The 27,966-nt window shown below is 44.2% G+C and overlaps 1 protein-coding gene and 1 long non-coding RNA gene across 13 annotated transcripts in view; one reads left to right on the forward strand and one right to left on the reverse strand.

The window, feature by feature from the left end:
• ZNF532 (zinc finger protein 532) overlaps window positions 1-20,981 on the forward strand; it is a 33,505-nt gene extending 12,524 nt beyond the window's left edge. For 10 of the 12 annotated variants that reach the window (XM_061355604.1, XM_061355597.1, XM_061355602.1 and 7 more), the window contains 7 exons: window positions 4,049-4,230; window positions 7,010-7,186; window positions 11,114-11,276; window positions 14,338-14,616; window positions 17,000-17,112; window positions 17,641-17,788; window positions 18,709-20,981. In XM_061355604.1, coding sequence (XP_061211588.1) covers window positions 4,049-4,230; window positions 7,010-7,186; window positions 11,114-11,276; window positions 14,338-14,616; window positions 17,000-17,112; window positions 17,641-17,788; window positions 18,709-19,203 — 1,557 coding nt within the window. In that variant the 3' untranslated portion in view covers window positions 19,204-20,981. The remainder of the gene's footprint in view (window positions 1-4,048; window positions 4,231-7,009; window positions 7,187-11,113; window positions 11,277-14,337; window positions 14,617-16,999; window positions 17,113-17,640; window positions 17,789-18,708) is intronic. The other 2 variants (XM_061355606.1, XM_061355607.1) reach the window with 2 other exon arrangements.
• Window positions 197-27,796, reverse strand: LOC133213407 (uncharacterized). The gene is made up of 4 exons (XR_009725813.1): window positions 27,169-27,796; window positions 26,106-26,208; window positions 987-1,087; window positions 197-354 (listed from the first exon to the last, which is right to left on the reverse strand). It is a non-coding gene; the product is annotated as an uncharacterized LOC133213407 (long non-coding RNA).
• Window positions 27,797-27,966: the final 170 nt, after the last annotated feature.

Here is a 27,966-nt window from a genome sequence, read left to right on the forward strand (position 1 = left end):
CTTTACTACCTGGGCTGAAATCACCTGGATTCACAGTGAAATGTCTTAGGAGTGAACTTCTGCTTGTAGGATACTACAGATGTGTCTGCCTACAGTGGGTTTAGTTAAGCTTTTTGTTGGAAAGAAGTTCGCAGGATGTGTTCTGTCCTTAGGTCTGGCTGCAGTTGTGAACAGCATCTAATAGCTGACTGTGAGTATATTCTGCAGTAGCTCGTGAGTTACTCAATACTCAGTAACAGGTTTTTAGCTCACTGCTTTGCTGGTACTTACTGGTCTTAGATTTATCTTCTGTGATAGGTCAGTTAGGTGTGATACACTCCAGTAGTCTTCATGAAAACTCTGTTGTTCTTGGTCCTGTAAAATCAAGCAATTAAGAGGGCATTAAGGTAAAGCAAGTGGATGAGAGTGAGAGAAATACACTGAGCATAGGTTGGGAGTGTGAGGTAAGGATAAAAAGGAAGTACTGGGGGAGAGCAAAGTGATGGACTCACTTTCTGTGAGGCTTTTTTTGTAGGAGCAGGTAAACTAAACAGGTTTGTAGAAACCCTTTTTGCCCTTCCCTGCTGCCTCTGCCTGGTGCTTTTGCCCTGTTGCTATTGCCCTGTTAGGTGCTGTTTGTCCTGGCGACTTGCTACAACAAAACAACTGAGATTGTCCAAATACAAGTGCAGTTAGGGGGAAAGGTGAGTGTAGGTACGCAGGGACTGCTGGTCAGGGAGGAACTGATGTAGGAGCAAGGCCTGAACACTGGCTTCCTAGGCTGTGATTGCCAGGTTTAAATCACAAGAACAAAAAAGCCGTTGCTGCAAAGCACTGGGGTAAAAAGCTATTTTCCTCTTGTTCCATTTTCAAAGAACACCTAATAAATGTAGTTTTAAATGTTCCTTATTGAAATATCCTCTTTAGAACTGTTTTTCATAGTCCTTTTCGTGCATCAACCAAGGTTTCAGTTCTGTGGGTTTTTTATGTTGTGTTTCATTACCTACCTTAGCGTTGTAGCTCTGGTGGAATGCCCAGCATAGGAACTGTTGAACTGCTCCCATTTCTCTTTTCCTCCCTTGGAAAACACTTCCTTGGCACTGGCTTTCTGTTAATGGGAAAGAAGACAGGGAAGGTAGATGAGATTGACATTTTGACTTAGGAAGGAAGAATAAAGACAAACATTTGGGTTTTGCAAACCAGTACTTGGGGGAAAGTTGTTACTTGCAGCTTCCTATGCCTTTAGTGCCCCCTCATTGCTCTTGACATGGAAATTGCAGCCTGGTTTATGCTTTCAATGAGCCTAAGCAGTTAAGTAGCTGTTACTTCTTGTTCTTAAACTCCTGCTGTGAGGGTAGAGTGTTTCTTTTAAAATAGAGCCCCAGCAATTCAAAGATGTTCCCTATAAAGTTGTCCCCTTTCTGTCATATTTTACTGCAATGTATATTCCCGTTAAAGGGAATGGGAGCACCTAGTGACAGGTTTCCTGGCTAAATGAAACCTTCATCTACTTACTGGGGTTAAAAAAGGAGCAAATCTGGGCTCATTAATGTTAATGTTGGTTTCATTTACAGCTCTTAGGTGTGTAGCTCCCGTGGAACCTGCACAGCTTGTTTCCCTTCATGCTCATGGTTCTTGTGCACCTTTCTTTTCCACCTCCACCGTGTTTTCTTCTAATCCTTTTATTCCTTGAGACCCTGGCTTCAAATGCGGGCAGGTGGTGATTTCACAAACTGATTTGGTTTGGTGTGGGTTGCAATGAGAGCTGGAAGTTAAGGCCAGCTTGAGCCCAACACACAAGGGCAAGCAAACCTGCTGCCTTTCCCAGTAGATGCTTCTTGTTCTACTCTAGCCAGCTGGAACGAAACATTTTACTGTATCAAAGTACCAACCCAGTGGCCTTAACACATAGCAGTTGTTGTCAGTCTGAGTCTGGTGTTCCAGGTGAATCATGCAGGCTGTTTGTTCCAAAATCAGTCTGCTATGCTGACGAGAAGTTCTGGTTTGCTGTTTTCTTACCTGACCTAGCAATACTGCAGGTTCTCCAGCATTATATTGCTGCTTATTAATACATAAATGTCAGAAGGTAGTGGCACTGAAGCCAAGTAAATGTGACCAGCATGTTTTAAGCAGAGTTATGGTTAGATTTTGCCCTGGAGACAGAGTTTACATCCCAAACCCCTTGGGAGGGCACCAGTCGGTGCCCACAGCTGAGTGGTCAGTTGGGGACATATATTTGGCATTTCAAAGTGAATATAAATGTGTGTCTGAACAGTTTCAGCCTTCCTGTGCCCCAGAGGCTCTAGTGAGGGTGACAGTTCAAAAGCCCTGCAGAGAGTCAGTCAGGCAAAGCCTTCCCCAGGGCTAGTAAATGTATCTGTGCTGTCTGCTGGCCGGCAGCAGTGCTAATGTTGAACCTGACTGTGAGTAATGGTAGCTTGTCTTTACTTAACTTCTTCAGGACATTGGGATGGAGACTGTGTTAGCAAAGTAAACGTTCCAAGTGAACCCTGTGGAAACACACTTCTTGCCCCTGTGTGCCTGGCCACAACATACTCGATGTTAACATTTCTACTTCAAATTACTCCTAAAAAAAGACTCCGAGTATTTGCATGCAGCCTCAAACAAAAAGCATTCAGATGATGTGATTTTGGAAAAGAATAAGAATGGAGTGGACAGATGAACAAAACCAAGCAGTAATACTGTAAAACTGCTAAAGCAATTGAGATCTAGACTTCAATACTAAAGAGTGTTCTGATGGGGGGGGATCCTTTTGTGCAATAAAGACCATGAAGGCTTTTTCCTTCCATCTTTGGAGTTAGTGTCTCCTCTGGATTAAATGGGAATGGGTTAGTGCAGAGTTGCTAATACTGGTAAGTCAGACTCCTGTGAAAGCTATTAGTAACACCACTGTTTCTTCTGCAGTGATAGATTCTGCTATTACACGATCTGGATCGTCGTGTTTTTTAAGAGGGATTTAAATGAGAGTCACCTGAATTGGAAGAAGGGGGGGCTGTTGTTCAGTAAGAAACTCTTCTGCCATAGGAAAGGGGTTTTTTCTTGGTTGTTGCTTTCAGGGTTTCTTCCTGCCTGGGTTAGTAAATCGTCTCTGATGCAGCTCTGGAGATCTTGTTCTGTTCTCTATTCCTGCATGACACAATCTCATGTTAAATAACACCTGTATCCTGAAGGAGTCTTGGGTTTGTTTAAATGTTCTTAAGTCACTAGTGTGAGTCAGAAGTCCCAGGTCATAAATTATATTATTAGAGCCTTACAAAGTAAAATGTTCTAAAGTTGAGTTAAAGTCTTATTCTGCAAAGACCTTTTTGTACTTGGAGAGCAGGAGTGTTTCTGTTGGTCAGTGAAGCAGCTTCCGTAAGCAAAGCACAGCTCCAGATTTTAGGGATGTGTTCCTGTAAATGAAACATTTTCTGGAATACTTTTGCAGGTTAGGGCCTGGAGAGAACTTTGTGTTTCATCCCCAGAGCACCCAGAGAGTGTCAGTGTTTGTGACTGGGCAGATGGTCAACGTGTAGCAGAAGGTTTTCCTCATGCCCAGTGCAGATGTTGTATTCCAGCCTGTGAAATACATTCTGGAACCAGCTGTGCACTTTCTGCCTGGTAATAGTCCATTTTATTGGCATTACAGCTGTTACCATAAGAATTCCTCAGGAGCAGGGATCGGAGAAGGTGAAGCCAGTGTGTATGGTGGTTTGGTTTTTCCTTTGTGGTGCACTGAATTAAAGCCATGAGGTTTGATGCTGGAGTTGTACTTAGGCCCTTTGCACTCTTAAGTATTTAAACCAACATGCACCTCCCGTGGTCAGTGGTACCTGGAGGAGCTTTGTTGTGCCAGAATGGCCCAGGATGCCAATGTGTCAGGTTGCCAGTGTCTGCCAGCTCTGTCCCTCCAAGTGTGTCAGGAGGGCCTGCATTTAGCACTTGCCTTTGGCTCACGTCCCAGGCATAATATTTAACCTTTTATTTGCTGTATTACAGTGTGTGACACAAGACGTTCTGTGTAGCTGAACCAAACCTTTTGTTTCATCTATTTTGGTTTATCGTTTAGAAGACATGCAATATCTGCCAGATGCTGCTTCCTAACCAGTGCAGTTTTGCATCACACCAGAGAATTCATCAGCATAAATCTCCATACACGTGTCCTGAATGTGGAGCAATCTGCAGATCTGTCCACTTCCAGACTCATGTCACTAAGAACTGCCTGCATTATACCCGAAGAGTTGGTTTTCGGTCAGTATAATGATTCCTTTTGTTGTCAATTTATGTGTAATTTCTGCTTCTAAAAGTGATTTTCCATTTTCATAAGCACTGTTTGTAGAATACAGCTTCATGGGTTTGAGGTTGTCACGGCAACAATGCTATTAGCCCTACAGAGCTTGGAATAAATGCCACATTAGGATCCTGCTTGGTTTGGGGCATCCACTTTTGTATGTTATTAAATCAGAATATTAGTTAATCTCGTCCATCATCACATGTCAGATTCAGGGCTTCCCAGCAGAGAATTCAGATGTATTCTCCCAATTTCAGGTCCTTAAACAGGCCTTTTGAATTTTCTGGAAGACATTGAATTTTAGATTGTTCTCTCTGGTAGAACAGTAGTTTTCAGTCTTGAGAGCCAGAAGTTACTGTTGAGATGCTGATGGGTGTACTGCATCTCTCTGTTGCTCTCTTTCCTATGGGAAGTCAAGATTCCTCAGCTTCACATTGCTTGAAAATGACTTTTCTCATTCAAGCAGCCTGGCCTTTTAGTTCTTCTTTGTTACTCTCCACTTTCCCTGTTCCTCTTATGTTTTCCACCGAGAGAGGGGCTCCGAGGCATTTCATGGGAATGTTAAGTTTGGGAAGGCTTGAAAACCTGTTTTATCTTACGAGTTCTCCTCACGCTGCATGGCAGCACTCTGGAAACCTTCCCACCTCATCCTGTCTGAGGGAGAAGGGTGATTTACAGTCAGCTTCTTCCCTGGAAGGTGCCACAAGTTCCTTTGCTGGGGTGGCTCCCACGGAGGGGAGGGAGCACACTGACTGCCCAGGACCAGCATTGACAGGCTGCTTTCAGGTTGAATCCGTGGCCTGACCCAGCTCCCAGCTCTTTGTATTTCTTTGGGTTCTCCTTTTCTCCCAAGCTGTAGTCTGTCTTGTCCTCATTGCTTACATCTGCCTCCTCCACACATTCCCTGCTAGTCAGTGTCTCTTCAGTTCATCCATAGAATCACCTTCGGGACTCCTGGCCTGTGCCAGCAACGCCAGAAGACTCAGGACTCCTTCACTGTGAATGGAAAGTGTTGTCACTAGACCTGTCAAGATGTGCCATACACATCTCATGTCACACCAAGTCAGAATTTCTCTGTGTGGTGAGACTAACCCCAGAACAGCAAGGCAAAGCAAAGCAGTAGCTGGGAAGGTTAGTGTCTTCACCCCGGGGCTCCTCAGCATCTCCTTATCCCCATGGAACAGCATAACCTGTTTTGCCTTTCCAAAGGACCTCTGAAGGAGTCCAGTCTGATTTCAGCCATTCAGTTGTCTGAACTAAATCAGCCAAAACTTTCAACCTTAAGTTTAGTTGCATCCTTCCAAGGGGGAAACAAGGAAGCTGTTACAGCAGGCTTGCTTACACCAGGAAAGGAAGGCTTGGTCCTTCAGAACTGTTGGAATACACAGTGGTGGATGCTGAGGGTCATTTATTGTGCCACATCATGAGAGAATAAAGCCCAAACAGGATGGGATGGGGAGGTGGGAAAGGCAACCTAGCTCTCTTGAGGTGACAGCATAGGGATAGGTCTGTTGAGGATCTTGTACCACTAAAATGTTCATCTCTCTATAAGTAGGGAAGATCTTAAGAAAGAAAAGGGCCATTTACTTGAGAAATGCATTGGTGAGCAGAGGCTAGATAGATAGGAACTTGGTTGATAGCATTAAGCGTGTAAATGAAGTGCTCAGACAAGAAAGGATAACGTTCATAACATTCAAAGGTGACATAAAAGAAAATGGGTTTCTTGAATGCAATGTACATCTATTTCCTGCTTTCTTGCCATCCTCAGGGCATTAAAACAGCGCCAACAAACAGTGGGAGGTTTATATGACAACAATATGCAATATATGACCCCCACCATGATAGATGCCCTAATTAAAATGTTGGGAGGGTAGAGACCTATGTTTAAGCTGTAAAACTCTTCCTGCACAATCTGGTCACTAGGAACTGTGTTCATTTGGGAGGTTGTTTTGTAATGACTGTTGCAGCATGTTCCAGGGCTTGGTAGCGTTTAGCACTGATGCGTGGCACTACCAGGGGCTGCTGGGTTTATGTACTAACATTAACTCCATTTTCTAACCATTTTGTTTTAGAATAGCTGCGGGAAGGTCACAAATTCTCACCACAGCAGAAGTATGTGTTTGAAAACTGTTTCCAGAGCTCCAGTCTGAGAGAACTGATCTGACTGTAGACACTGGGTTTAGTTGTCCTGGGTTGAAATTACTCCTTGTTTTGCTTTTCAATCCAAGCTCTGATTTGATTACATGTACAGAGAATCATTACCAATGTCTTTGTTAAATCTAAAGGAGGGAGATGGTGGAAATGTTTCCTAACTGGTGTTCCCTGTTGGTGGCAGCTCCTGAATCTCTGGGGTGTACCTCTCACAATCCTCTGCATGTCACAACACCTTCTGTAAAATCCCTTTCCAAATGTGCAGAGGATTTAAGCATCCTTTCCACAATCAATAGACTATTCCTCTGTCTGTCTGTTTTGTTGTAATGCCAGAACCCCCGGTCTGACTTTGTATCTCTTGGATTTTCAAATTGAATGGGGAAACTTTCTATTTCCTTACTTTGTGCTATGAAATCTCTGTTCATGTTGATTCTGACTGGCTTGTTTAAATTGACAGAATAACGTAGATTGATGCAGTTGTATATATATGTTTCTCTCTGGCACTTGCTTGCAAATCAGTGTTGATTCCATTTCGTTCAGTACTGCTTTGGGCTAGGCTGAACTGACTCTTCTCCGCTCTCTTTGCAGCTGCCTGCATTGCAATGTTGTATACTCTGATGTGGCGGCACTCAAGTCTCATATTCAAGGTTGTCACTGTGAAGTCTTTTACAAGTGTCCTATCTGTCCCATGGCATTTAAATCCGCTCCCAGCACACACTCCCATGCCTACACACAACACCCCGGTATCAAGATAGGCGAACCAAAGTAAGCAAAATTAATCTTCTACTGCACTTGCCTGCGTTTTAATACCTGTGAAATTGCATTCTGTTGTGTGCCTGTAACCCTGAAGTCATGTGCTTCTAACCAGCAGTTTGGTGTGTGGGGTCTGTGTAACGATCTCAGGGGGTTGCAGTTTATTTGGACATAGCAGAGGCAGTTCTTGAAGCAGTGGCTTTCCTAACAGCTGGGTGGAAAGGCGGGGGGAAAGCGATGTTACTGTTTTCTGTTGCATGCTCAGGGATAGACACCCGAGGGAAGTGGGAGAACTGGTCCTGTCAGTGCCATCAGTCCTGTGTGAGCTTGGGCTGATTTGGAAGTGGCAGCTGTGGCCCCTGGGCTGACCTCGAGTGAAGCTGGTGGCCTGTTCCTGTGGCCAGGCAGCTGGTCGCTGCCCCAGTGCTGGTTTTCCTGCAGGGTCTGTTCTCCTCTTCCTGTCCACTCCATTTTGTTTCAGGAAAGCTGTCGGGTTTGGGAGTGGTGAGCTTGCTTTTTGCTTCCCTAAGGCAGTCATGTCTCAAGGAGAGCAGCTCCAGTGTGTTACAAAGGGAAAGGTGCCAGCTTTAAACCTTCTCCAGCCTGGCCTCTCAAATCACAGCAGATGCATTCATAGAGCTGTTTATAGAAGCTTTTTTCCAGTAGGTAATCTCATTTTCCTGGATTAAAGCAGAACTGATTCCACTTTGTAGCTGCGAAAGTTGTGCTTAAACAGGGGGGGTTGCTGAAATGTTAGCACAGGGCACAGTTTGGAACTCAGCTTCGGGGTCTTTGTTCTAAAGCTGCTGAACGTTCAAGGCAGGTGCTGATGCATGTGAAAACTGGGCTTCACATCTTGGCCTGATGCCTTCTCCTTGCAGTCCTTGTTCTGTTTCCTTTCTCCTTTGCTGGTACAAGTGCAGTACTGAGGGTAAATACTCAAGTACTGAACTCCATGTTGTGTCTCCAGAGGGCACAGAGCACACTGGTGCCTTCAGTAAGTTGCAGACTCCCGAAGGCAGCTGAGAGAAACAGGCACCATGTAACATAATAACCAGATTTCAGAAGGATTTGGTACATACTAACAGGAGATTTATTCTCTAGGGTGTTTAAACCTACATGAAAGCAAAATTGCAACAAGCTTCCGTGCCTGCTATCAAACAGAGACATTTCCAGTGCCAGGCGATACCTTGTTTTAATTCGGGATGGTCCCTTCAGTGAGAGCCTTTGAAATCCCAATTCAGTCTAAAACTGCAGATTCCCACGACTTTCATTAGAGAAAAGCAAAATTGAGATCACCATTTGGGTAAGATACTTCCCATATGGAAAGGGCAGAAAAGAGGCCCAACTCCTTCCATCTTTCCTCACAGGGCAGAAGGTTTCTTGGACTGGGCTTGGATCTGCTGAGCTGTTTCTCAGCAGCTACCACTGTAGTGTAATACATCATAGAATCCATAGCTGAGTGTTCCTCTTAAGTGGTGTTTTCTTCAGATTAGCCAGTTTTAATCAAGATGCTGCCTTAACTGCAGGGTGACTGGTAGGATTTTCCTAGTCTTCCCAGTGCTCTTTTCCTCCTTTTCACAGTCATGTCTATGTAGTACAGTGTTGCCACCAACACCCGAGATGCTCTGTGATGAGGTCCCTTAATCTTCATTGAAGAAGGGCGCAGAAGCCACCTGTGTTTGGCAATGGGGAGCTTTTGAGCTGTCACTGAGTGTATCAGGGGTCTGACCTAGAACTTGAGCTCACACTTCACCCGCAGGCAGAGGTCGTTGGCTCCACATGGCCATGGATCTGGGGAATGATCATTCCTTCTGTCCCATGGAGAGGCAGAGGCCAGACTGGCCCTGGGGTATCATCACTGGTTCCCACTTTGTTGTTCCCAGGAAGGGGCCTCCCTGGTAAATGGCTCCGTGCCTCTGGCATTTACTGGAACTGTGCAATTTACAATCACATTACAAATGGTTGTTTCAGAAGAGATAGAGTCAGCTCCACGGTGGATGAGAAATGAAGTTTATGTGCAGTGATTCTCAGAGGGATGAAATTAGATTAATTTAATCCAGGGAAATGATAGCTGTTTGGTCCGTCAGCTTTGTGAAGCTCTTTCCTGCAGCGTACCTAGGAGGCTACATGGGGCTTAGGGGAAATCAAGGCTGGTGAGTGGCTTTCTTCTTCAGTCAGCAGTGTGACTGCATAGGAATGACACCAAGATATTTCTCTTTGGGGATACTGGAAAAACTCTTGTTTATCAAGCCAGGTTATGGATATGTACTATACTGTTGGTACAAAGTATGGTATCCCTCATTTTCTAGAGAAGAAGCTACAGGAAGGGCAAATAGCATACCGTGGTGCAGAAGCTTTTGAATGCTAAGCATCCTTTGTATGATGCTAAAGTGTGTTCCTGTGAGCTAGGATGTGTAGTTATTCTAGGATAATAAGGGAGCTTGTTACCTGGTTTTTGAAGTGAGAAGTGCATGTCTCAAGCTTGTTGGGTGCGTGCTGTGGGACAGGCACTGCCAGTGTGACTGCACTTCACTGCCCACCCTGCTCCAGTGCCTTGTTGAATGGAGGTTGTAAATACATCCTGGCTGAGCATAACCTCTGAGCTCTGGGCAGGCTCGGGAGGACCTTTTTGATGTGTGCAGGTACCATACCATGAAGAAGGAGCCAGGCTCCTCCCTGTGGTGCCCAGAGACAGGACAAGAGGGCAGGCAGCAGGCACCAATTGAAACACATGGAATTCCACCTGAACACAGAAATTTTTTCATTGTGAAGGCAGTCAGACACTGGAACAGGGGATGCAGAGTATCAGCCTGTGGAGACATTCAAGCCCTGGGCAGCCTTTGGGGGCAGACTCTGCTTCAAGCTCTTATCATGCAGTAGTTGCTGCAGCATTGAGAGCAGAGGATTCTGTTACTGGTTTTGCTGGTTTTTGCCTGTTGGACAGACACTTGACAAGGATCTGCTAAAATACAATGCATTTCAGCTTACTGATGATGTTTACAGGATTTTGTGAGACAGAATTTTGACTGTCACACTCATTTTCAGGGACTGTGCTCTTAGTGTCCAGTATCTACGTGGTTCTTTGTTAAGTATATCTAGTTTGAAAGCACTTTTGAAATGATATTAATGGCTGCATTGCTTCACACAGTACTAACATGTGAGTAGCTTCTGTTACAGTTTTAATCACAACATTGCTATCAGAATGGGACATTTAGATGTCAGAAGTCACGTATGTACTGCGAGAGGAAGTTGTGGTTTTGGTGGTGTCTCTGCATCGATTCTATAGACAGATTCTTAAAGGCTTGTAATTACAAAAGAGGGAAATACCAGCCTGCAAAGTTTCAGCTCCAGAGCATGAACAGAGTCCAGGCTTGGCATTCGGGAAGTTCACGGCCACATACGTTGCCAAACCCACATTTACCTTGAAGTCTGTTACCAGTTATGGGGCTCTGAGCAACCTGGGCTAGTAGAAGGTGTCCCTGCCTGTGGCAGGGGATTGGAACTGGATGAGCTTTAAGGCCCCTTCCAACCCAAAGCACTTTGATGCTGTGATTGTGATTGTATTAGTCACTCCCTTCAAAATCCATTGCCTTTGCAACCTGAAACCGGTATATTGTCCTTCAATTATAATGTGAGTTCAGCAACTAAAGACATTCAGCTTCCAGGGTATCCTAAGCAGATGTTATGTATGTAACTGCACATGCTGTTGTTTTCTGGCTTTTTGCTTGCACTTTATAATGATTTTTTTTCCCTTATTGATCCATATTTTGAATTTGGAAGATGTTTTGACTTAGTTTAATCTTAACCTTCTTCAGGCAGTGTGAAATGATTGCTTAAACATGTCAGAGTTTACCTCTGCTGAGAAACAAGTTAACATCATGCTTCTTGCAAAGAGATCATCGTGACTGACACTGTTTATTGTACTTCTGTTTTTAGAATAATATATAAATGCTCTATGTGTGACACTGTGTTTACTCTACAACCTTTGCTCTATCGCCACTTTGATCAGCACATTGAAAACCAGAAGGTGTCTGTTTTCAAGTGTCCAGACTGTTCTCTTCTATATGCACAGAAACAGCTTATGATGGATCACATCAAGGTGTGTAGGCATCTTCTCTTGTTTCCTTCAAAGATACCATTTGTCATGCAATATATGCTGGGAGAAAATGCTGTAAAAAGGCACAGAGTAACAGGCAGACTGCTGAAAGAGAGAGGTGGCGTTAATTCCAAGAGTCATCTGGGGATACTGTTCTCCAGTATTCAGATGTTATGTTTCACATGCTCTTCAGTGTATCTGGGGTGTCATCACTAATTCAGGTTTTCTATATGAATGTGGATTTGGGTGTACCAGGAATATCTCAGCACATTGCACTCAACAGGTCATTTTATCAAAGTAATAACAGAGTGAAGTAGATTGAGCCTAGTAGTACTGAGCCTTATTTACAGTATTCTCAGTAGGATTCCAGTTGTTAGTACATGATATAATCCAGCCTTTGATGTTCAGAATTCACTGGTAGAAACCAGTTTCTTGCAGAGATGCAGAGGTTATTTGTGTGTGTCTTTACATACAAACGTGAACACATGCAAGCTTTGGGATTTTCTCCTAAGTGCCCTTAGCACTGAAGGAGATTCACTGCCACCCTTTGCACATGAGGTTTTCATATCACAGTCCCCTGGCTGTACTCTGTTAGCGTGCATCTGAATACTGTTGCATTGGTTTATATAGACTAAACCTGTCAGCAATGCTTATGCCTTATCAACAGCTGGTAAGAGTTGAAGTTATTTACACCACTGCAGAGTATTATAGTCCAGACAGGTAGCACTTAGTTCTCTGGCAGTGACACGTAAGATTTAGTCAAGTTTGTATACAGGGAAGTGTAAAACCAGACCTTTTTCTTGCCTGCTAAAACCAGCATTTTGCATTTTAGTCTCAAGTATCCTCAGGCATCTCTGAAGTTGTGCTGAAAACAAGATGACAAGTCTTGGAAAGTTGCTGGTCTTAAAGCTAGTGCTTAACTTGAGGAGCTTCTTTGCTTCTGAGCTAGTTCATATTTATTGTTAGAATCAGCTTACGTCTATGCCAGGGATCTCAAATGGTCCTCATGTTTGGCAATGCAAAGTCCTATTTTCTTGTATTGCTTCTGGTTTTAACCAAATAGGCAAATTCCCTGTATCGCAGTGCATGTCTTATTTATGTAATTAGCTTTCCTTGACTCAGGCATTAGTGAAAAAGTATTATTGTATCTGTACCCACCTATGTCTTTAAGACTGGAAAACAACTACTGAGGACACGAAGCTATTCCTACAGAAATTAGGGTTGTTCAGTATCGCTCACTATAAAGTTATTCTCCCTTCCTTAGGATTTGGGCACTATTTAACTCTTGGCTTTAGTGTTCCATGCCAGTATTTGTACTTTAAGCACAGTGGGGTTTTAGCATTGTCACTGTAAATGATTCAGACATTTCTAAGTAAATGAGAGGACTAAAACATAGACATGCACTAACAGGATTCCTGCTGTTATTCAGAATTGCTGGATGTGTGTATAGCAGTATGGACAGCAGCAGCAGAGTTAAGGAGGGATGAAATGACCAGTAACAGGGGCCAGATAAGAACACAAAAGGGCTCAGGAGAGGAGGAGTGCCAGAGCTCAGCCTGACATAAAGCATCGATCGGGGCAGAGAAGACCAGGCTGAAGGCAGAACAGAAAGGAATAGCAAGCAGCCCAGGAGGAGGAAGATAACCTGGAGTAATTCCTGTACATGTGTTTCTTGTTGGCAACATCTCCTTTTCCAGTACCAGCTTGCTACAGAAAGCTTGTAAGAGCCAGTGAGTGAATGGCTGGGCTGGAGGTGAAGCATTCCCAGCTCTGCTGGTGGTATGTGCTGTGGTCACTGGGACTCTATGTTGTGCTTTGATACTTCTGTTTGTTTTCAAGTAAGAAATTGAATTCCAACTATTGTGTGTAAAAGACACTTGGGAAGCTGAGCACTAACACTTCACATGCTGGCAAGTTGAGTCTGGGGGGGAATCTCAGTTGGCTGGAAGTATAGGGAACTTCCTCCTCCCTGCCCTGTGCTGCTTGCTTCTTGCCTGGTGCAGTGGGATACTAAAGGCAGCCTCTTCCTCTACTACACAGCTTCACTTTGTTCTGAGAGCCACTCACTTGACCCTGTGTGCTTTACTTTTTAATAACATTTTAGGTCTTTAAATTACTGCCTTTTCTTCTGTTTAGCAACTGTTAAATAGAAGAACATGTTCTGCAGATCAGGTTGATATTTGCTAGAGAGGTAGTGGGTAGTCCCAGGAGCCACAGGATTTACAGAACTTGATACTGAAGAATAGAGCTGGAGTATCAGATTTGTATTCTTACATTCTCAGAACCAAGAATGTACTGAATGTTTTTTGTTTCTGAGGTTACCTATGGGGAAAATACTTAGGTTTGGGATGGCTTCTTACTCCTAGTTTACTTAACATGAAAATGAAAAAGCCTAGAAGGAAACCAGTGAGAAAGGATCACTGTGTCAGAGCTGCAGGGTCCTTGTCAGACACCGCTTACTTGTGCCCTGGCCTTGGGGACCACCTTTGGTTCAAAGGACCCTGAGTTAGGGTACTTAAAAACCTGAGCATGGAGGAAGACAGGGCTCACCTCAGCATCAGCATAAAATAATAATACATCCTGAATGATAGAGTTGTTTGATCTTTGCCTTTTTGTGTCCTATTTACCAATGTGCTCAGTCAAAATGTGACAGTAAAACCTTTCCTTCTTGGAAATCTCTAGTCATGTAGTTTGAAAGGAGGACGCTCAGTTAATGTTAGGTAAGTAAAGTGAGAAATTAAACTTAGCATAAAGTACTTGTTCAGCCCTTTTTCCTCCTTATTAAGCAGCAATTTAAACTTAACCTACAAAGTCTCTTTTGTGTGTGTGTGAAAACATCTAGGCACGGAGAAAACTTCTCTAGCTACAGATGCTGTCTGTTAGTGCTGGCTAATTTCTCCTTATGCCAAGCCTCTTACTTAGTCATGTTTCTTTAAGTTAAGAATATCATCTGACAGTAGCATGGCAAAGAAGTAAATGACCTTTGGTTCAGAGTTGTCAATACAGCTGTTACATCTGTTACATCTATGTTAGTTTTGTACTCTTCTTTTCTCTTTCATTTCAGTCTATGCATGGAACTTTGAAAAGTGTGGAGGGGCCACCAAATCTGGGGATAAACCTGCCTCTCAGCACTAAACCCACAACCCAGAACTCTGCCAGCCACAACAAAGAGGACACAAAATCTCTCAATGGCACAGAGAAACTGGAGAAGAAATCTCCTTCTCCCATGAAGAAAGCAGAGCCTAAAAAGGTGGCGAACCCTGGCTGGACATGTTGGGAGTGTGACAGGCTCTTCACTCAGAGGGATGTGTACATCTCTCACATGAGGAAAGAACATGGGAAGGTAAATGAGGAATATTCTAGCACAAGAAAGTGAATTGAACCCGAAATATGAAGTGGTTTTGCAAATAGCCTTCTAAGTTCCATTGTTGTTCTCTGATCTTGGATCTACTTCATCTTCCTCTCTTTGGCTGCTTAGTTTTTGTCATTTTCTAACAGCTCTTTGTTTTTTCCTGTAGTCCAAATGCTAACTCATCGCTGCCTTTACCAGCAAACACAACTAGATGCAGACCAGATGCACTTCACTTTGATGCAGTTCTTCAACCCAACCCCACACAACCTCCCTGTGAAACTGTCCCTTCAGAGTGAGCTGGAGAATGACATCCAGCCTGATCACATCCACAGCAAAGTGCAGAAGGCGTGTAGAATAAGCTTAGTAACACACTGATAATGCTTGCTAAATATTAGTTTTAAATATGTATCTTTCTAGCTCTGATGTTTAATAAGAATGTGAAGTGCTATGTCAAGAGCAGCACTTACGAAATAGCGGATGAGTAATTGTGGCCCTCAAACACTGGCCCAAAGGCCTGTTTCACTGCTTACATTTAGGTGCTATTTTTTACCCCTATTTAAGCAGTTTCTCAGACAGGACAGGAGGCAGTGTGTATGTATATATATATATATATATATATATATATGTTAAATTGAGTAGAAATACTACTCCAGGTCTCTCAGAAGTGGGTGATAAAGGCAGTTGCTGCATTCCTTCCAGACCTCTCAACAGTTGTTAGCTTTCAGAGTTGCTATATTCAAACCCTAAACTTTATGGAAGGACTGTATTGTAGAAAGACTAGAAATGAGCGTAAGATAACCAAGAATGTCACATGGGTCTAACAAAGAATGGGATGAATCCATAGGCTGGTTTTCCTAAGGATGATGGCTGCAGTTAAATGCAGTAAAACTGAGCTCTGCAGGATGTGCTACAAACTTCATTCAAGCAGTGCAAGAGCTATTCACAAAGCCCATTCTCATGCAATATGTTTGAAGATAATGACTTTCAAGCCTCTAATTGCTGCTCTTGCAGGACCAGAGCACCCTCCTTAGCACCTTCCACAGCTTATTGGGAAATGTCTGCACACACAGACAGACAGATTGACCTTTCCTTATGGTCTTCCTGAGCTGCTGAAGGCAATCCAGCTGTAGGGTAGGAAGAATTGTAGCCTCCTTAGTGTGTATCTACCCGATCTTGTAAGTGCTGTTTAAAATAACAAGCAAAAAGCTATTAGCCAGACAAAGGGTGGCTCCAACAAGTCTGTACAGCTCCTGGCTTGACCTGTGCTCAGGCAGGTAGGCAGATGCTGAGCTTCCCAGGATTTGTAACTAATGCATCCAAAATCCTAGTTGGGTCTATCCCGAATTTTCCAACTATTTTAGAGCAAGTGTGGTGGTGTGGATGGTTTTCCCAGTGCTTTCAGCAGCACTGGCTCCTATGAGCACTGGGAATAAGCACAGTGCAGAATGTATTCATTCATGCAGTGGTATCATTGGGTATGCACTGTGTGTACACACTGTCAGGTTCTCACCTTTAAGCAAAATATGTTGGTTTCCTTTTCTTTTAATTGGCCTTTAAATAAGAAAAGGAAGTCGACTGTTCAGTACTGCACCTCTAACAGCATTGTGTTGACTAGCCCCAATCATATGACCATGTCATGCTTCCTAATGGGCTGCCTCACATTTGCATCCACGACCTTTCAGAACAGTTTGCTTTCCTTCCCCACGCTCCATGTGATGGCAAAAGAATCACCCATCTCCCTGAAGCAGCTCTTTCTCCTTTAGCCATACAGACATCACTTCATCCAGCACACAGATTTCCATCAGTAAACAATAATCCTCAGGGATGGCACCACCTCTGCAGGGCTCCACTGGAGCTGCTCCTCAGCAAGTGCAGCCATCATATAAAACTCATAGGATTCCACAAACACGTCCCCCACATTGGCACTGGACCATTGCTCTCATTTCCTCATGGATTTTCTGAGCCCTGTTAGTGTATCGGTGTCTATGATGTTTTGCTTTGGTCCTTATTCTGGTGCTGGGAAGGGAGAGGTTACTCCTTAGAGAAAGCAAAGCTCTCAGTGTACTGCCTTTACTGATACAGAAATTATCCACTATCTCCCTTGTGGCTTTTGTGGAAGAAGTTCTCTTCATCCCCAGCCTGGCACTGGTTTACAACTGGTGATAGGTGTATGTGTAATCATACTGGCCACACTGCTTTGAAATGAGTCCGGGTCCTCTGACTTCTGCAGCATTGCTGTAGGAGTGCTGTCACTTGCAGGTATGCTACCAACACACTGGTGAGTGGTGTTTCTTCCCTGTCAGCAGAGGGCTTTACATAAGCACTGCTTTTACTGAGTGTTTTTAATTAATGTTTTTCTCTTCTTTTTCTAAAGCAAATGAAGAAACATCCATGTCGACAGTGTGATAAGTCTTTCAGTTCATCCCACAGTTTGTGTCGGCACAATCGGATCAAGCACAAAGGCATCAGGAAGGTTTATACCTGCTCGTAAGTTCCACTTCCATTTGTGTAGAAACCAACAAGAAACCCTGTTAGTGTCATTTGGTTCTGTAAAAACCATTGCCCCATTCATTCAAATGAAGGTGGGTATTTAGATACACAGCTCAAACTATTGAGGCTCTCCTGCCTGCATAAAGCATAGCAGGCTGCTGAGAAGGCAGGTACCTGAAGTCAGCTGCCTCTCAGGGGCTTTGGCAAGCAAATCTGAAGCTTTCCTGAGACAAGCCACCATAGAGACTTCCTGTTTCTCTCTTCATTCCTAGCTTGGTATGTGTTTGCATGCTGTGGAGCTGAGTTTGGAACTCTGAGAAGGAAGCTGCAGCAGCTGAAATCATAGTTCCTACTCTGTGGTAGCATGGTCTGTGTTGTCTAACAGAACACCCAGTGGTGTGGGAACACGAGCCTGTCATGCCTGGCCACTATTTATCCTGGTGTGTGACAAGCAGCAAGGGTCTGGGTTTTGCTACCCTCTGAGCAGAAGAAAGCTCACTGTGGTTCCCTGTGGTATTTCTGTAGGCACTGCCCAGATTCAAGGCGTACTTTTACCAAGCGGTTGATGTTGGAAAAGCATATTCAGTTGATGCATGGCATTAAAGACCCTGACGTGAAAGAAATGACTGAATCAACAAACACCGAAGAAAGGGAAGTAAAGGAAGACACGAAGGTAATCACTTGGAAGGTTCATTCAGTCACTGAGAGGGGGTTTTTGACAATGCCCTTAATATCATGCTTTAACTTCTGGTCTGTCAGTTGGACCAGATGATCTTCCTAGGTCCCTTTTAGCCAAACTATTCTATTCTGCTTTTCTGTTGATGAAAGTTGTTAACAACAACACTTGTGTTGATTAAGTGTTAAGAGGAAAGCAAAATTGACAGCACTGTCCAAAGACTTGTTACACACAGAGATTAACAACATTTTCAAGTGTTTTGGGCTCTGAATGAAACAGGATTTCACCTGTGATGACATGTGCAAAGCTGACAGCAGAGACACAAACACATCTGGATTTTAAAGTGTACTATGGTCTTTTACATGACTGTCTTTCAGCCCAACATATTGTCATATTCAGTTTAAATAGGGCAGCTGTCTGCATTGCCTCTATAAACACCATGGAGCATACCTGAGCTACAGGGGATTCTTGAGGAATATTTGTGACAGAATAACAGAGAATCTAAAACATGATCCGTGTAACTAGTTACACGTAGATTCTAACGTAACTAGTACATGTAGATTCATGGTTTGGCAATATGTCAGTGTGGTTACTGACTATCAGGAGATCATCTGCCAAGTCAAATTCAGGCATGAAATCTGCTAAGTAATAAAGATGGAGTTCCAGAAGGTAATGCTGGTAAGTTCCTAGACTGATACTCTACGTTTTGCATACAGCTGAGCTCTCACTGGTATGTGTGCTTGGGTGCACTTGCCCTGGCAAACACTAATTCAAGTTTATAGAGAGCATTAGATACTTTGGTGCTGTTATATGCAATTTTTTCTCTTATCACAGGGAAGTTTTTTAAGTCACAAATAGTGATGAAAAGAGCCATGTATTTATACACTTACATGATGCACCTTCTGTGGCTTTTATAGGTTCCTAGTCCAAAGCGTAAACTGGAAGAACCTGTACTGGAGTTCAGGCCTCCACGAGGTGCAATCACTCAGCCACTGAAGAAGCTAAAGATCAATGTCTTTAAAGTTCACAAGTGTGCTGTTTGTGGCTTTACAACAGAAAATCTTCTCCAGTTCCATGAACATATTCCTCAGCATAAATCTGATGGCTCCTCGTACCAGTGCAGGGAATGTGGACTCTGCTACACATCCCACGTATCCCTTTCCAGACATCTTTTCATTGTACATAAGCTGAAGGAGCCTCAACCAGTATCAAAACAGAATGGCTCTGGGGAGGATAACCAGCAAGAGAACAAAGCCAACCATGAGGATGAGTCATCTGACAGCACAGCGTCAGACAGAAAGTGCAAAGTGTGTGCAAAGACTTTTGAAACTGAAGCGGCCTTAAACACTCACATGAGAACACATGGCATGGCCTTCATCAAGTCAAAAAGAATGAGCTCAGCTGAGAAGTGACCAGAGGACTTGGGACGCAGAAATCTCTCTCCACATTGGAATACTAAGGACATTTTTGCTACAGAAAGCTCAAGATATAATAGTGTTCACAGGACTGTTCAGGCTGTTGCAATATATTCTTCATAAAAGTGTCCCCTTCACCTCATTGTCTATACCCTCTAAACCATTGAAGCAGTATTTGAGTTGAAAAGAGTTTGTATATATTTAAACTAATAACTTTTATACTCTTTGTTATGTGTTTGTATCGTATCTAGTGGCAAATTTGGGTTTTCCTGTTTTGTTTCTGTTCTTTTTTTCTAGTAAATTCCTTTCCAAACAGAGTTCTGAACATTGGGGCAGTTCCTTCACTTCTCATAAAGCGTTTCTTGTTCGGATGCTTCCAAAGGCAGGTTCAGCTGATGGAAGTGAATCAGAAGGCTGTTCCTGTAGGGGAAGCAGGCCAAGGGAGACTTTACATTCGAAGAACCTGTGCTTCTACATGTCTAAGGAAGCTTTTAAACTTTCTTTTAGATATATATAAAAAGACAAAACCAAGATCAAGGAGCATTGCATGTGTGAGCTGCAGTGCTGGGGTTGGGTGGCAACAGCAGAAGAGGTGCAGACCCCTTAGAATGCTCAAGTGCTTTTGAAAAGTATAATTGCACAACTTTCTGTATCATGAAGTGATTTTTTAGGCCATCAGGTGCTTGTGATCAAAGCTCCCATTCTTCCAAAAGGGCTGGGCTGCTCTGGAGTTAACGAATAAGATGGGGTTAGAGGAATAGGTTTCTAACGATGACATTTTTTTGTCATGTAATTTATTCAGCACTCTGTGGGAGTGAGTACACAGCATTATGTATGTTCCTGTATTTCTGGTATTGAAAGAAACTAGTTAACCCTTGCTACAGGGGTTGGCACTGCCCAGCTCTGCTCATGCCAAACGTTCTGGTGCTCAGTGTGCGGAAAACCACAAGCATCAGGAAGCTGACACTCAGCCTGTGGAAGTGCACCGGCCCAGGCAGCTGGTTCAGCCCTTTCCGACACGTGCTGGTGTCCCTGGCTGTGCTTTCACCACCTACAACAAGGTACCATGCTGTCCCTTTCAGATAGAGTTCTCTGTGAGAGTTATATTTTTGGTTGGTTTTGCATTTTATACCTTGTATGTATCCCTAAAAAAGCAATTTTGTACTTTTTTTTAAAACAACTGGTGTATATATAGATAGCTGCATGATAGCCAGTAGTAACTGTTTGGTTCCTTAAAGTCTTGCTGCTGTCAGATGTTACTATACACTATGTCCATTACGACTGTATTAAACACATTTCATATGTAAATAAATGTGGAGCATTTTGCCCCAAAAGATTTGTGAGATTCTGTTATTTATCATGAAATTTGAACCGTTTTAATAATGGAAGTGTTTGAAAAAACTATGGATCCTTCTAAGCCACCTCTGTGAAACTCCTTCAACACTCTGGAGGCTGTGTATCAGATACGTTAGTTCTGCTTTCTCTCCTCATACCCATTCTTAATTTGGTCTGTTGGTAAATGCTTGTTACCCCCTTTAGAGTGCTCCATGTGAGTGGTTATGAGGTACTTCTCCATCCTGAAACACACAGCCAGTGCCGCAGGATCTCAGTGTGTAATGTGCACTGGCCATCACTGCCCTCTCCATTGAGTGTATACCTCCTGAACACTTGTTTGTTGATGTGCACTGTCAACTGTACAACAAATGAGTTCTCACTATGCAGAATGGTGTTTTGTATACAGTGAACAGATAATAAAAGGTAAATTTTCACAGCCATTACTAATACTTTGGTTTCTTTTCCCTTTTCACTGAGTAGCAGCACCTGCGAGGGATGCTGTGAACAGAAACTGATGTCACTGTTGGTGCTGCCAAGAGGCAAATCACTAAGTTACTGACAGGGCATATGAGAGCTGCTGAGCAGGATGTGGAATGGCAACAAACTCCCTATCTCAGACATGCAATGCAGTGGGTGCGCAGACACTCTGCTGACAAGTCTGTAAGGGCTGTGGTGCCGTGGGTGCCAGGCACTGCCCTGGGTGGGTGCACAGTTCACCCTGGAGCAGCAGGGCTCCTGTTGTCCCCAGGGCTGTGCATGAAGCATGAAGAAAAGTCAATGGCTGTAGTACTTGCACATATAGTACTTAGGACAGTTTTGCTGCATCTTCATGGGGACAGGTCCTTACCAGTGGGGAAGGAACAGAAAATGACATCATGGGAGTTTACAGTGCCTGGCGAGGCAGCATGGTGCCAGCCCTTCACACTGTGAATGGGGCCATACTCAGACACTTTCCAAAGCATTCAATTTGCAGCAACAAAAACACCCTTGAGAAAGGCTGAGACACCAGCTGGAAGGAACAATGAGCCAGGGGAAGTGGGACACCGGTCAGCCAGAGCTGCCTCATTCCCTGCAATCAACCCCATAGGAAGCAAAAGCATTCTGCTCAGGGAAAAGCAAACCCACAGCAGGCCCTGGGGCTCTGGGCATTCAGAGCCACAGAGCCCAGCTGCATGTAGCTGTAAACTCACTATGTTCAAGTGAATGAATACACTTATGTTGTCCATGTACATCCCCTCTAAGGCCTGCACTGTGTACCTGTCTCCTTTGTTGATGGTTATTGGGCATGATGCACTGCCCACCCTGCACAGGGGTACCCTCTTGGTGCTGCTCTCGCCTTGCTCAGGGAGGTGCTGAGCCTTGCCCTGGCCAGCAACCTTCTTGCAGAGGAGGTAGAGCAGAAGCTGCATCTGGCTGACCACAGCTGCTGTACTTCAGGACTTGTGTTTTTATTCTGGAGGGCACTTACAGATGCACGACTTGACCTGCTGAAGGCCCAGATCTCAGTTCTTAACCTCTGTGTATCTGTGGGGAGTTGAGGCCTATTTAGTCTTAAAAGGGTTTTTATATAACTCTGACCTTTTCATACTGTTAATATTACCTTTCTCAGTACACTCAGCACACACACACAGCTGCCAGGCCAATAATGGGACACAGAAGAACTATTTTACTTTAAAACCTTTCTCAAATATTAGGGCAGTTCAGAAATCAACTCTCAGTATTTGAATTTCAGATTATTACTAAAAGGTTATGTGTCTAAGCTCCCCAAAGGAGCAAGGGTGGGGAATGGAGGGAAAAGAGAAAGAAGTACAGAACATGGCAAACACAGAGGGTGCGAGCATAGTCAACATAGCCCTGGGCTCCACTTACAACCTGGGCTATGTAGCCAGAGGTGGATGGAGTAGGAGCAGGAAAGAAGGAGCACTTCTTCCACTGCTATGGTCTGTTTTGAAGAGACCTGGTAGAACAAGGCATTGGAAATGACCCAGATCCACCTGGAAAATGAACAGGAGTCACTACAGTTTTCTTCTCTGACCCCCAGGTTCCTACTTTGGAGGAAAACTGTACTTGAAGCAGTAATGTGACTATTAAAATTGTATCCTTCACAGCTCTGGCCCCTAATGTGATTTGGCAGAAGCCTTTATGCAGTTCATTTATTTCATATTCTCAAATTCTACTCTTTTGTATTTTGTGGTTCTAATCCAATGGTGGGAAGATGGATGCACTGCTTTATAAGTGTTGCTGTCTCTGAGCCTGGCCACCACTCAGCTCCATTGCCACAGCTCTGTGTGCCAGATTAATACTGAAGTACAACAATATTTCCTAGTTGAAGTGACTGTCCCTTTCCCACTTAAAATGCAGAGCAGCCCCTGATGAATGCACTCAAGTTGCAAGTGGAGGAGCTACTGTCTCAAAATAGCCCTTGGTCATTACATTTCCATACTGTTGCTGTTAGTAAAATGAGCAGAGCCCTTTATAAGCATAGAAACATCTCCATCACGCAGCACCAGCATTGCTCTGGATGCTTTACACTCACTCAGATGTTGCCCACACATGATGTGCTTCACTCATGTAATGTCAAGCAGTTTCCAACTCTCAGGAAAGTCAAGGCACAAGCATCACAAACAGCAGATTCTACAACCAGAGGCCAAATTTGTCTCCACTGAACTCAGTGACAAGGGGCCAGATTGTTTTATATGGTGCTACAACCAAGGCCTTCAAGGGCCTTCATATATATAATACTTCATAGGCAGTGTTTTACCCTCAGTCCTTCAGAGCAGATGAAGCAGATAAACAGATATCATTACCAGCCAATTACTGGTGCTACACTGGTCATCTTCCCAGGTAATACAGTTACAGCAGAGAGAAGAGCTCATGGAAAAGTCATCATAGTTCAAGGCACTGAGGCTGCACATAAACTTTGGGAACTAAATCAGAACTGTTCAGGGATTAAAATGCATTGGGAAGGCAGAGGAGTGACTTGACCTTTCCCTCATCAGTAAATCACCCTCAGCCTCTGAGTTTTCCAGCACTGTACAGCTGTGGCTCCCGGAACAGTCATGCTTCAGTCTGGAAGCAGACAGAGGTTTCCAAGGTGTTCCCAGTCTCCTGTATCACCCTCAGCCCTGCCTAACCCGAGCTGAGGGAGCTCAGGTTTGTGAGAGCTCCCAGACCCTTCCAGAACCAGTTGCACTCAGGCCAGGATGTTTTCTAAAGATGTTAGATTCTGCTGTGCTGAAAGGGAACTGATCACAGGCCAAGAGGGCAGAGGCAGATCTCTTGATTTAACCACAGATCAGATCTGTCTCCTTGCTTCCCTACAGAGGTTCCCTAGGGGAGATGACAGCAAACACTTCACAGCACCAGGTCTCTGTTACAAAGACAGCACATCAATGCCAAAAGCACCCAAGAAACATTAACCTTTATTGGTAATGCTTACTACAACCCCTGAGACTGTTTTCCTGCTTCACAGGAGATTCATCAGGTATTAATATCATATTGTGATGAATAAAGAAGTGATGCTCTGAGCCAACGCTAAAGTACATGACTGGTGTTTCACAAAGTGGGGCTCCTCAGGGTCCCTCATCGTGTCACACACAGCAGCAGGGACTCTCTGGAACTGGATCTGTGTGAGGGCTTTGAGCACATGTGGTTGTGTCTCACCATGAGCTGCAGCCCCAGGGATGGGGCAGAGGCAGCTCCAGGCTGGCTGGAGGCACAGGTAGGGCCTGATTCCCAGGACAGGACAGGACAGGAAAGGAAAGGAATTCTCAAAGGCTGTTTACAAAAGAATCCTTGCTGAGGTCTTTTAGATTCTAAAACTCTCACTGTCCCGCTAACATCTACTCTTAAAGCAAAGAAAGTTTTATTGAGCTCAAGGGCAGAGAAATCTCAATGTGATACAAACCCAACAGAAGACACAATGGCAAAATGAGAATGCCTGTGGAAGGCATGCATCAAAAACAAAAGATAAACCAGAGCCTTCCCAAGCCCCAGGGGAGGGTCTGTACTTGGACTTCCTGTGACTGAAAGGTGAAGTCAGAGAGGCCCATTATAACCCCAAACATGAAGTTCTCCATTTCCCCAGTGACAGGTCACAGAGCTGGGTGTGTTGGGTGCCCAGTTTTAAGGAGCCTTAATAAGATTTTAAAGGCAAGACATTTAGTTTTGCCTGAGACCACTTGGTGTGTGGATTAATAGAAGCAGCTGAAATTACTTCAGAAATGACTCTGAAGAGCAAAGGTGTGTGCCTGGGGCCATATTCCACCGAAGTATTTTTCACACACAGAACAAAGCCCTTCAGCAGGTCAGTGGATATCCTGTGTGTGAAAATGAATGAGACTGAAGTGCTGGAGATAATGAAGCCACATGTAAACCACACAAGGAGGAGGAAAGAGGGGCCCAGGACTCCCTGTCAGCATTCCTGTCTTTGTCGGAACATGATTTCATGTGGAATGAGGGAACTGAGGCAGGGGTACATTCCCTCAGCTTTGTGGCTCAGAAAATGGTCTAATGATGCTTTTCACTTACTTGCACCCAGATGCAACCACTCATACAGGCAGCTTAGTGCTCCAAGTATTAGAATAATTCAGAGAGTGGTATTGGTGTAAGTGGCATCCTGTTGCTTTTGGATGCCACTCTGTATTACTGGCTGCCCTAACAGCCTGTTGAGCAACAGGAATGGGCAGCAGAAGAGTTCCAAATGTATTCGAAAAGAAGAGTGCCACTGAGGAAATGAGTTACTGCATTTCTTCTGTGCTTTACTCACAGTAGCTGCAAATGGACTCCAATGGCTTTCCTTATTATTATCCTTATTATTTCCTTATTATTATCCTACATTGCTCAGCTCAGGTACAAGGTGCTGGTTATTTGCCCATGACCAATCTCTTTGAAAACACAGAGCCATCATTCAAATATTATCCATAGAGGCAGCACTAAGGCCTGGCTGTTTGCAAAGGTCTGGCAAATCAGCCAGAATGTCAAGAGCTACATTTTTCTGTGTACTAAAAAATGAGCATCGTATTCTAGGCGCAGAGCTCCAATAGATCTGCTGGACAAATATTGAAGCCAAACATTCACAGGAGCAGAAGATTTCAAAACACATGTAACCTTTAATAATCGAAATCATCAGATGAGGAAAGAACAAAGCCACCAGCAGAAGTGGGGGTGATTCCCAGCACCTTACTAAAGTGTTTCCCTTGTTTCACCATGAACAATGGGTGAGTAAAGTGTTTTCCGACCTTTGGAACTGAAATCAATGGCAAACTGATAGTAGGGCCCCAGAATGAAGTGTGGGTTTGTGCCTTGGACAAAAGGATGTCACATCTCTGTGACTTCCTAAACACAAAGAGACGGTACACAGCTCTATTTGTGGGAGGATGTAGAAGCACAGCCACATCCTAAGTCCTCCTGTGCCCTTTGCATCAATGAAACCCTGCAACAGCCTCAAAAGTCTCATGATTAATTCTAGGTTGCAACAGCCACAAGAGAGCACAGCAAGATATCAACCAGCCCACATGCTTCCGGCCACCCCTTCTTGCACTGGTCTGGTCCATATTTCATACCTGAGTAGCAGCCCTGGAGGATTGCAGAGCGTGGTTCAGTCAGAGAGCTGGGTCACAATCACACATTGCAGCACTGCACTGGGCAGCTGTTGAACCAGGACATCTGAAACAGTTCATGGAGAAGGTATTGGTAAGAGCCCAAAGTACCTCAAACATGACAGCCAGTATGAAATAAACTTGCAAACACATTATAAACTTGCTTACAAGAACTGGATAATATACATGGGTCAAATATTTACTGTTAAATGTCAACATGTAATTCCATGCAAAGTAATATATAAATCTATTCTACTTTAGTAGAAATTTGGCTGTGGTACACGGTATTGTGGAACAAAAGCTGGTTTGTTGTGGGGTTTTTCTTGTATTAAGGCATATATGATATTCTACACTAAAATAATGAATTATTTTAATAGCTAAAGTGAAATGTACATCTATAACCACAAGTAATAACATAAAGATGGCATTCCAGTGGCAAAGTAATTTTATCCAAGCTTTCATTGTCAGGTTGGTTAGAACTGCCTGAGTTGCAGGTCTGAACTCAGTTCTGCTACACCTCGGTATAAATCAGTAGTGTACTCAATGAGAGGTTTAGGTTTACTCTGGTGCAAGTGAGAATTTGGCCTCTTTTGCTTGAAAGGTGCAATTTTTTGGGCAATCAGCTCCTGTGGGAGGAGCAAATGAACAAACAAAGACCTGAGTGACTCTCCTGCAGTAACAAGTCTCACGTGTGTGTCATGGGCAGGAGTAGTAACCAACAGCTAAACTGAACTGTGACCTTTATCACTGCTTTTCTCTGTCTTACACGGACATGTCTGTAAACTGTGCCGGACTCCTATGTCACAGACGTGCATGGCAACCAACACATAGCTCCAGATCCTGTGGTTCAGTCACCCACTGATGTGCTGTGGAAGTCTCCCTCACACTGAACGTGCTTCCTGATAACCATTTTTAACCTTTAAAGGAGAAACCCTCTGTTCAAAGACCAAAACCATGCCCAAATATCCTGGATAAAAAAGCTGCTCCAGGGGAACAGCAGAAGAGCTGACACTGGACAAGCACCTACCAAACATTCCTGTGGCAGATCCCACTCCTGAAGAACAGGTAACTTTGTTCCAGAGCTTTTTCATCCCAATCTTCATTACACAAGGAGAATTCAGACACCTCCGGGTTTGCTCTGGTTTATTTTCCTTCCGGCTTAGTAGCTGCTTGTGAATCCTACATCTGCTCCAATGGGGATAATGGCAAATTGTGTCACGTACTTTGACCACCAGCAGGAAGAGTCTGGCTCTTTATTTATTCAGGTACTGGTATACACTGGCAAGAGCCCCTGGAGCTCTTCTCTCCAGGATGAGCAGCCCCAGCTCTCAGGCTCTCCTGTGCTCTAAGGCCAGTTCTGGCACTGTTGCTCACTCTTTCCCGGCTGTTTGCCAACAGAAAGCCTGGAGCAAACACTTTTCCATCCTCCTTCAGGCAAACTTTTTGTTCCCATTTATCTCTGTCGCATTTCCCGCACTCTTTGCTCTCCCTTTGCCATATCCACTCTTTGGGAACTCCTTCTGGACTCGGTGAAAACCCAGCCCAGTTCATCTCGTTCCCAGGGAACCGACAAGCCCTGGGCCATGACCTGTCCCTGTTTTGCTGCTGGTTGCTTCGGACTTACACGGCTATTCAAATGAAGGGCTGGAAGAGACCTCCAGCGGTCAGCTGCATGGGCTGGAGCTGGTCTGCCTGTGGGCTGCCTGTGGGCTCCCTGAGGCGGGAACCCCTCTGCCGCCATCGCACCCCCTCACAGCGCTGCCCCTCAGCACAGCGCCCCCTACCGCCAGCCCGCTCCTGCCCTTTCTTTTCCCGCCCTGCCTCG

Source organism: Neopsephotus bourkii, unplaced genomic scaffold (assembly GCF_033783945.1).
Source record: "Neopsephotus bourkii isolate Nb327-2 ecotype Australia unplaced genomic scaffold, CSIRO-AGI_Nbou_v1 NB_809, whole genome shotgun sequence".
NCBI lineage: Eukaryota > Metazoa > Chordata > Aves > Psittaciformes > Psittacidae > Neopsephotus > Neopsephotus bourkii.